General features: G+C 36.1%; 2 protein-coding genes across 4 annotated transcripts; one reads left to right on the forward strand and one right to left on the reverse strand.

Annotated features, from left to right (window-relative positions):
- Positions 1–1,449: 1,449 nt before the first annotated feature.
- Positions 1,450–4,380, forward strand: LOC117920187 (probable E3 ubiquitin-protein ligase RHC1A). 2 transcript variants are annotated; one of them, XM_034837572.1, is made up of 2 exons: positions 1,450–1,572; positions 2,999–4,380. In XM_034837572.1, the coding sequence occupies exon 2, from the start codon at positions 3,084–3,086 to the stop codon at positions 4,023–4,025; it is 942 nt and encodes a 313-aa protein (XP_034693463.1). In that variant the 5' UTR covers positions 1,450–1,572; positions 2,999–3,083; the 3' UTR covers positions 4,026–4,380. The 2 variants fall into 2 exon arrangements, with proteins under 2 accessions (XP_034693463.1, XP_034693464.1); XM_034837573.1 differs by lacking the exon at positions 1,450–1,572 and adding an exon at positions 1,869–2,077.
- A 1,146-nt stretch (positions 4,381–5,526) lies between these two features.
- On the reverse strand, positions 5,527–9,376 carry LOC117920188 (nascent polypeptide-associated complex subunit alpha-like protein 1). 2 transcript variants are annotated; one of them, XM_034837575.1, is made up of 4 exons: positions 9,253–9,376; positions 7,300–7,374; positions 6,257–6,397; positions 5,527–6,124 (listed from the first exon to the last, which is right to left on the reverse strand). In XM_034837575.1, exons 1-4 carry the CDS (start codon positions 9,310–9,312, stop codon positions 5,792–5,794), a joined length of 609 nt encoding a protein of 202 aa, XP_034693466.1. In that variant the 5' UTR covers positions 9,313–9,376; the 3' UTR covers positions 5,527–5,791. The 2 variants fall into 2 exon arrangements, with proteins under 2 accessions (XP_034693466.1, XP_034693465.1); XM_034837574.1 differs by having other exon boundaries at positions 6,257–6,384; positions 7,287–7,374.
- Positions 9,377–9,473: the final 97 nt, after the last annotated feature.

Genomic DNA, 9,473 nt, shown 5'->3' on the forward strand with positions numbered 1-9,473 from the left:
CTGCTAGCTTTTGGTTCGGTCATATTGTTTTTTTCTCATGCAGTCTACCCATGCCACCTAAAGTAAAGAGAGAGTTCTATGCAGGGCAAAAGTTTTTCAAGGGTCTTTTGAGTTTGGAATTTGTTATTGAACTTCATGGTTTATCTTTGCTTCATATTTTTTTCTTCTTATCCATTTAATATTGTAACAACATATTTTTCATCAACAAACATTAAAACAACCCGGATGTTTAGAAACATTTTCTATTTTTTATTTTTAAAAATAAAAATATAAAATGTTCTAAACATCGGGGGGTAAATTCAACTTTGTGTGGGCAACAACCTTTACCCACTTCACATCAATAGGGGGGGGGGAATGGAGGGTGAACGAATGATGGGTGGATTAACAACAGTACTCGTTGATTTGTTGAAGTGGTTAGACACAGCAAGCTTGAAAAAAGGGGGGTTGGGTTGGTGTTTGGTTAGAGGTAGCTGGATAAAACCAGAGATATATTCATGGGCTTCAACTCGAGATTCTGGTTAGGTCATTAGGAGAATCCGCCGGTGTAGAGGGTATGTAGATGGTCTCCAAGCAACATTATCAAGTGTAGACAAAAAGGCAAGTAGACAGCATGGTTTTACAAATAAGAAGCAAAAAGACAAGGATGCACATGCTCATCACCATTATTGCTTCTGCCTTTTTATCATTTATTTCACACCATATTTGCTACATTCAATAATGCCTTCCTTTTTATCATGTTAAGCTTTACTACTAACATTTACCAGCCTCATACGCCACTTTTGAATGACGGGGGTCTTTTATAAATAGAGAATAGTATAAGAACAAAATGCAAAATTGTTCACGCTCAAGCCTTCCCAGGAGCAAAAGTCAAAATATCGATAGGTTGGTATTTACCGACAGAAGACCACCAATAAGGTGATGACATGTGTATGACTTAAGTTGTACTGTTTTGTATTGTAGTCTCTGTCCTTTGTATCATACATCAATTCTTATTATTTTATATTTTAATCTTATTTTATTATTTTATCATATGGTATTATTATTATTATTATTGATTTGATGGTTGGCACTTGTGGCAAGATAATAACAGACCATGTAGCTTAAAAACAAATTATGGCATCTCTCACCCTCCTCATGGTGAAAGAGACAAGGGCTTAAATAAAATTGGTACAACTTCTAGAAATTAGGCATCTGAATTCCTTTCATTTATTATTGAATTTCTATAAAATAATAATAATAATAATAATAATAATAATGATAAAAGGAAACTCATGGTGAAAAAAATTTTCTATTATGGGCGGGTATGGTTTTTGGTTTTACCTTTCCACATACGCAGGGTAGATACATGTAAAGAGGCGAACTGCAGGGAGGGTATAGTTGGCGCAGTACGCACCACGTGTATTTTAGGACAGCCTGGCCTGTTCCGATGTTTAAAACTCAATTTTCCACTCAAAGCCAGGGTTTTCTAGGCAGCGTCTTCTTCTTCTGCTCTCCCTTTCCTCTCTCCCTCCCTCCTTCTCTCTCCTCACCAGAGCCGCTGGATCCACTCGTTCCTCGCTTGATCTCCTCAAGGTCCCTTCTCAATTCATTTGGCTGATTTCATTCACTTTGTTACTGTTGTTGTTGTTGTAGTTTCGTTTCATGTATAAATTCTGTTGATTTTACCACATTTTTGTGTTTCGTTGATTATTTTATTTATTTTTGTGTTGTATCACTTCTGATTCATTCTCTCTGAAATTCTGTTCGGTTGCTGAGAAAATCTAGAAAAAAGGAGAGATTAAATATGTGAGTTTTTTGTCGTATGTGTTCTTTAATATTTTTGTTGAGGTATGAAATGGTGAAGTAGATCTGGTTTCTTATGTGGCTAGGGCTGTGGGATGAATCTGTAATTTGCCGAAAATAATGTGATCTCTGGGATTGGATGGCCTTGTTTAGGTTTTTTGAATCATTTGCTGTTGAAAATCGATGGGAATCAAATGGATGCGTTTGGCTTTTACATGTCATTTGGAGGTGGAATTCCATATTTCTATCGTGGGTCCATTGAAGAAAATTAGAACTTTACCACAATTCAACAGTGGTAAAATGCTAGCTTTACGATTTTATGAGATGTTTGTGGTTCATATTTTTGCAATTTGGCTGTCTTTGCCTGTAGTAGCCCATGTAGAGGATGAATGTGTAAAGAATTACGTGTTGAAAAAATTGGAATTGTAATTTTTGTATTTCTGTTCTCCCTCTCTCTCTCTCTTAATTTTCGGCCTATGCTGAGATTAAAAGATCTGGAGTTCTCTGCATGACAATTTGCATTTCTTCGTGGGGGAGGGTGGCTCTTTTTGAGGAACACACAACAGATGATCATCCAATATGGGGCAAAATGGATATCTAGGTGTAGAAGAGATTGAAAAAAAAAAAAAAGAATATTAATACCTGATATCCTTTTTCCGGTAGGTAATAAACTTTAAATCCAATGGTAACTGCTTGCGAATTTTTGAGGGAGAATATTATTACCTGATTGCTTTTTCCAATAAGTAGTAAAGGGAGATATTTGATATTTAATTAAAAAATGAAATTTTGCCTACAGCACTGAAAATAATCAGTTTTTTGGCATATCGGGGATTGATTTGCACTTTTATATTGCAACTTTTCCTGGGTGCTATATCCATCCATATAATTATGAAGGGAACCCCAAAATGTATGTTTCATTCTTCTCTATCTGTGTGAATGTGTGTGATTGATCTTGTTTCTGCTGTTATAACTATGAATATCAGGAATTTGACTATTTTCTTGCAAAGATATTATTCTATGTTTTGAATTTCAAATTTGACAAAGCAATTTGTAGATCCATATGTTCTATTTTTATTTTTATTTTATTATTATTATTTTTAATTAAGAAAAGGGGAATTGCAATCTAACTTCATCTCAAAATGTAAGTCTTCTGTAATTATTTTCAACATTTTCTCATGAGTTGTATCTTTATGAATTGACTATTCGTCTTGCTCAGATAACTGTTAAAGGCTGAGGAGTCCTTGAAACGAGATTTGGGTTTTTGGTTTCTAGATTTTGTGGGGAGAGAGGAATAGGCAGAGATGTCGAGTGGTGGGAACACTCATTGGTGTTACAGATGCCGGCGGCCAGTTCGACTCCGAGGCCGAGATGCAGTTTGTCCCAACTGTAATGGAGGATTTATTCAAGAACTGAATGATATGGTGAGTATTAGTCCAATAGATTTCCTTGGACTGGACACTGATGAAGATCGTGACCGTAGGTTCGGAATTATGGAAGCATTCTCAGCTTTTATGAGGCATAGATTGGCAGGGATAAACCAAAACCATGATATCAGAGGGAGATCGGGCTCTGTTCCTGAACACGGTCAGGGGTTCCCATCATTGTTTTTTGGGGGTCAGATTCCTCTTAGGTTATCTGACACTGGAGGAATTGAAGTTCTTTGGAATGGACCCCATGGAATTGGTGCGACACGGGGTAATGTTGGTGACTACTTTATAGGTCCTGGACTGGAAGAATTGTTTGAGCAGCTTTCTGTTAATGATAGACGGGGTCCTCCTCCAGCATCCAGATCTTCGATTGATGCAATGCCCACAATTAAGATCACACAGAAGCATCTTCGCTCAGATTCTCATTGCCCAGTTTGCAAAGACAGATTTGAGTTGGGTTCCGAAGCAAGGAAAATGCCATGTAATCATATATATCATTCAGATTGTATTGTCCCATGGCTGGTTCAGCACAACTCTTGTCCTGTTTGCCGCCATGAATTGCCACCTCAGGGATCGAGTGGTCATAGTCATCAAACCTCAAGCAGTGGAAATAGAAGTAGCAGTTATAGTAGTAATTCCAATGGAAGGGAGAACAGTAGGGATAATCAGGGAAGACGAAGTGCATGGTCGCTTTTGTGGCCATTCCGCTCATCTAACTCTAGTTCTCACCACAACGAAACAGGTGGAAGCAGCTCAGCAACTGTGCATGAAGATATTCACCAACAGACGGGGTATCATGGATGGCCTTTTGATTAAGGTCAGCATGTTTAGAACATGGTTTGCCTCTTTTCGTTTTTTTTTTTCCCTTCCCGTATCTGAGATCGTACTTTACGGTCAATGGCTCCAATCCAACCAACTATTGCTTGGAGGTAAGTGGTTTCAGACCTTGGAGCCTAGCAGACTGGAATCTGTTTGAAGGTAAATGAAAGTCTTTGTGTGTTATAACCTAGATCTTTTCATGTAAATGACCCTCTTTTTGGTGAATTACATCTTTTTCGTAGATGCTTCATGGATGTTGGTCTGATGTTGCCATGAGCCTATGAGAGCTTGTAAGGTTTTTTTAAGGTCTGCAGAAGCCTGTGTTTCTATTTATCTTGTTTTCTTCTTGTTGGATTTTGGATCTACGCATGGTTGGACCTGAAACTGCGGGACCCAACTTGGTTAGCTAATTGGATTTCAAAGAGTCAACATGGGCAAGTCTTAACCCCCCCAACCCCTCCCCCCATCTTCTTCCTTTTTCTTTTTTTTAAAAAAAAAAATTTTCCTGGCCGTTTATTTGTGTTTGGAATGTTCATGGATCCAAGTTGAGTTGAGTTTTGAGGGTATCCATAGAATGGAGGTGAAAAAAGACCTAGAAATTTAACTGCTTTGATTATTTATATCCATGGGTTTTACGCATCCCCCTCTATTATGAGTTTTGGTGGTGGATTATATATAATTGTCTCGAATAATGCGTTGCACGAGTAGACTCAAATTGCTTTTTTTTTTTGTGCAAGATCTTCAGTTTCCTGAAGGCTATTTTTGGTTATTGGAAATTTTGAAAAAAGTGCAGGGAAAGAAAATATAAAGAAAAAAAAAATTTGAAGGTAATGAATTATTTTATATGGTGTTTCAATTTTTTTTTACTTATTTAACTCATCTAAAGATTAAATAATTTAAATATATATATATGTATTTAATTATATTTGATTATCTTTACTAATTTTTTGTTGTAAAATCATTTCTCTAATATTTTTTTTCTTTTTATAATATTTTCCAGAAAGCAAATATAGCCAAAATGTTTGTGCATCATCATAAAGCTGTTTTTAATCCACATGAAAGTATCTGTTTATGATTGAGCTCCTCAACCACAACCCCCCACCCCCAAAAAACCATCTGGAGTTCTACCTAAAGTTAAAGTGACCTACAGCTCAGGTTAGGGTTCAGTTTGGACTGAGCAATGGACTTGGATCGTCTGACTCCAGGTTTAATCCTTGAGTTGTTGCCCTCATTGACCAAGTCACCTTCATAAGTGGGTAGCGCCAGTGGGTGAGGATAGAGTACATAGGTTGGAAGTCTAACTGACGCTATAATATATTATCTGTTTTTAGCGTAACCAGTTCTGAGTCGGCCAAGTTTTGTAGCGCCTGGTTTGTCAAACTCTGTTTTTGCAGAACGGTGTATTTGGGTTGATGGCAATGGGTGAACTCGATTATTTAGAAAGTGCTCTAAACCCTTTCCCAAAATCGATGGGCTCTAAGTTTAACGAATCAATAGATTTGTGGTCGAGCCACTCCAATCATTTCCTTAAATTAGTATTCTGCACCCGTTTAAGCTGCTGGAACAGCCTTGGCCTACTTCAATAATTATCCTAAAAAAGCGCAAATGTAAACAGTGTTTGAAAGAAACCAGAAGGAAAAATAAAGATGAATTTAACATCCAAAAGGACCAAAACTTCAACCTAAAATCCTCCCAAGGAAAAACATAGAAGAGAAAATGTTTGCTGCTCATCTGAACAAGACCAAACCATACGAAATTGAGTCTCAGTTTGTTAGTTCCATGATTGCAGAAACTATGTCCCCATCAGTAGCCTTGAGAGCCTTGACAGCCTTAGATCTTGAAACACCAGCCTGTGTCATCACCAAGTCTATGTCCTTGGGCTCCACACCAGTCTCATCAACCTCTTCATCATCCTGAACCACAGCAGCTGTCTCTGGCTGTGCAGCCGCAGGATGCACATTGGGAGCCTTGAACTGCTCTGCAGCCTGAGTCTGCAGTTGTGAACTCAAATCCTCAATCTTTGCCTCGCCAAATATTACATATGTGTCTGAAGTTGGGCTCTTGAACACATCTGGCTTCGAGATGACAAAGAGAATCTGAATAATAAAAGCCATAGTAAACTGCTTTCAATAGATTGTAAAATAGAAAGAAACCTGATATTAAAGAGGTGACAATAGGCCCAACATGAAAAATAAAAAGTAATCAACAGTGGGCAAAGAGAAACTTACATTCTTGCTTTTTTTTATGGTAACACGACTGACACCTGGAATTGTCTTCATTCCAAGTTTCAACATTGCCTTGCGAGACTTCTTTTCACTTCTGCTCTGCTTTGACCTACCACTTCCATCATCTTGTCCTTCAGCGTCATCATATCCAAAAACTTAGAAGAGCAAAGAATTATACCCAACTTTCTACTCATTGTTCATAAGAATCCAGAGATTGTACAGTAATTTGAATAATTTGGTACCAGATGAAGCTTCATTTTTCTAAAATAAATAGTGCTTCAACAAGCACACCCCCCACCAATATAACAGCAATGGGTGTAATTTAGGACAAACAATCATTTTTAGTACTCAAATTGAGCTTGCATTAAGTTTTTTTTCGACTTGAACTCAATTTGGGAGGGGGCTCAAGCCAGGGTTTGGTTAATCCGAGTCTAAACTGAACTGGTTTAATAAGTTTATTATATTTATAATTATATTCTTCTATTTAATAACATTCATTTTATTTATGTTCTTTCTTGGATTTTTAAGGAAAAATATCAAATTATAATAATATCATTTACTTTTTCACTTATATATATATATTATACAGATTTTAAATTATATAGCTTGATCTATCCAACCAACCCAAACTTAATCCAAGCTTAAAAAAAAATGAGGGTGAGTTGAATAACTTGGGTTAGAGATCGGATTGGTCTTGAGTTGGCTATCAACCCAACTCAACCCGCCCAAGTTGCAACCCTAATACAAACAAATAGTAATAATGGTAAATAAATAAATAAATCATTCCACCCATCTTCTAGATTTGCCCATATAAATTCAAATTTGAATTATGTCACCCATCTTCAAGTATAAAGTTCAAATTCTATGCACACTCTCAAAAATCTCAGATTCGGATTTCCTTACACCTTAAAACCATCCAACCAAATTCATTATTAACATTCATGTATAGCATATGCATTCAAATTCAGGCAAAAGGACCTCAAAGAACATTAAGAAAAATTCTTCCCAATTCACATTATAATAGCACACTCACCTTCAGCGTCATCCTCATCCTTGTCATCATCATCATCATCATCATCATCATCTTCATCATCTTCATCCTCAACCACAGGCTCATCAGGCTGCAACATATGTCATGCACAAAGACTTCAATAGAAATATAGAAAAAAGCATTGGCCCCATCACATTCAAAGCCTGTTCCTGACAAGTTAGTGCCCATTTTGGATATTATTATTGTTTTTTGTTTTTAAAATAAGAAACTTCTATATAAAAATAGAACATCTTTTGTATAAATTTACTTTATGTCATTAAAAATCACTTTCACAACATTTAGAATTTGAATTTGTAAAATTTTTTTGATACCTCAAAATTTTTAAATAGTCTTTCAAACCAATACTTTTTCAATCTTACATAAAAGTTATTACTATTTTCTGGTTTTAAAAACAAAAAATAGGAAGTTTATCCAAACGAGCACTTAATTATTACTTGCTCAATCAGCAAAAGGGAAAAATATATAAAAGCTTCACCAGCAGGAATTGGCGAAGAAGTCTGTAAATTACGAAAAGTGCAAGGGAACATATGCAACAAGTTCAAATTTCATAATTTCTCTTCCCTTCCATGTGCATATTTAGATTATTTAGCATATTAGACCTCATTCTATAAATTGCATACTTTCACAAACTAAATTGGGGCTTATCACATGTCAAATTAGAACATATATAAACCAAAAGCAGAAATTTTCTACATTCCCAAGCCTTCCCAAGATAATTTCAAAACAGGCTAGAGTGATTTATCCCCAAAAATTAGATTTCATATTCATTAGAATTTTTTTGAAGCAGCACAAACCAAAAAAATTAATACATATTTTATTAATAACTATATTTTTGACAAAGGAAAAACCAAATACAACAGGGAACAAAACTAGCCCAATCATTAAAAGAAAAGAAAGAAGAAATCAAAGGAAATGCTGAAAATAGGTATCATGCCATAAGTAATCAGAAATGCAATAAACGGAAATCCAAAGAACTCTCATGGTGTGTAAAGCAGCCCCCTAAAATGTTCACCCATAAATACCTTCTCTCGGCCAAGAACTCTGAAATCCTTGGCTTTTCCAAATCTAACCAACAAGTCAAATATAGCATACAAAGAAACAATCCTGTGAATAATTTATCTAACAATGAACTCATCTTCAGCTGCTCCTCACTCTTCTTCTGAGTAGCAAAGACTCAACTGAGTCTGCTTTGATTGTATGTGTGTGTGTGTGTGTTTTATTTATTTATTTATTTTCAAGTTTTAGTAATGGAACAATAAAATAAAATAAAAAATGAAACTAACTAAATGCCTGAGACTAAAGAAATGATGGTTTTCTTTTAAACTGGTTATTACTGTGATTTTGGAATAGGGAAGGATGGGAAGCAAGCCTCATATTCTATACCTACGAGATCAAATGAATACCCTGTAAGAGTCCAAATCAAATAAGATCATTCATCCACCCAAATAATCATACACTCCCTTTTATAGAGCACCCAAATACTTTACACTTGAGGGACGCTGCTTACTGACAACACAATTTATCAACATTTCCCAACCAGAAAATTAAAAACCAAGAAAGAGGCCTAATCGACAAAACAAACATGCTCACAGGGGGGGCTCCAGCAAAACCCCACCATACAAATAACAGTCTCATAATCATACATTCAGAACTGCCTATCCATTCTTTTCTAGTTTCACATCTGTTACGCAAGCCCCTAAAATCTCCGTTTGGTAGCTCAGAAAACGTCGGAAAATACGAAGAAAAACAAATAAAAATAAAACAACAAAAAAATTTACAAGGAAAAGACAAGAAAAACTTCAATCAATTGACGCCAATACGACCATCAAAGGGATATAACCAAGAAATATTTGTTCTACCGGCATAGCAATTAGGAAAAACACCGACAAAAAAAAAAAAGAGAAATGAAAAAAAGAGTGCAGATGAGAGAGAGAGAGAGAAAGCATACATTAATCTTTTGTTCTTCGAGATGAGCTGCCAAGAGCTCTTCTTGGGTCTGAGCAGTCATGGTGTGTGAGTCGAAGAAGAAGAAGAAGACGAAGACAATAAAACCCTAGATTTCAAAACCCCCTACAATTGAAAATGAAGTTTTATAGGCACGTGTGGAAGCCACTCCGGGTCGGATCGGGTCTCTCACTGGTCCGGCCTTAACCCAATTTAGGTAAAAAA

The sequence above is a fragment of the Vitis riparia genome, chromosome 8 (genome assembly GCF_004353265.1).
Source record: "Vitis riparia cultivar Riparia Gloire de Montpellier isolate 1030 chromosome 8, EGFV_Vit.rip_1.0, whole genome shotgun sequence".
NCBI classification, from domain to species: Eukaryota; Viridiplantae; Streptophyta; class Magnoliopsida; order Vitales; family Vitaceae; genus Vitis; species Vitis riparia.

Excerpts from the sequence above, each read along its gene's own strand:
- LOC117920187 (XM_034837572.1), top strand. The coding sequence starts at position 3,084 with ATGTCGAGTGGTGGGAACACTCATTGGTGTTACAGATGCCGGCGGCCA.
- LOC117920188 (XM_034837575.1), bottom strand. The coding sequence starts at position 9,312 with ATGACTGCTCAGACCCAAGAAGAGCTCTTGGCAGCTCATCTCGAAGAA. Across the intron at positions 6,398-7,299 it reads ATGATGATGACAAGGATGAG|GATGACGCTGAAGGACAAGA; the intron begins GATGACGCTGAA and ends GTTTTTGGATAT. Across the intron at positions 6,125-6,256 it reads CCATAAAAAAAAGCAAGAAT|ATTCTCTTTGTCATCTCGAA; the intron begins GTAAGTTTCTCT and ends TTTATTATTCAG.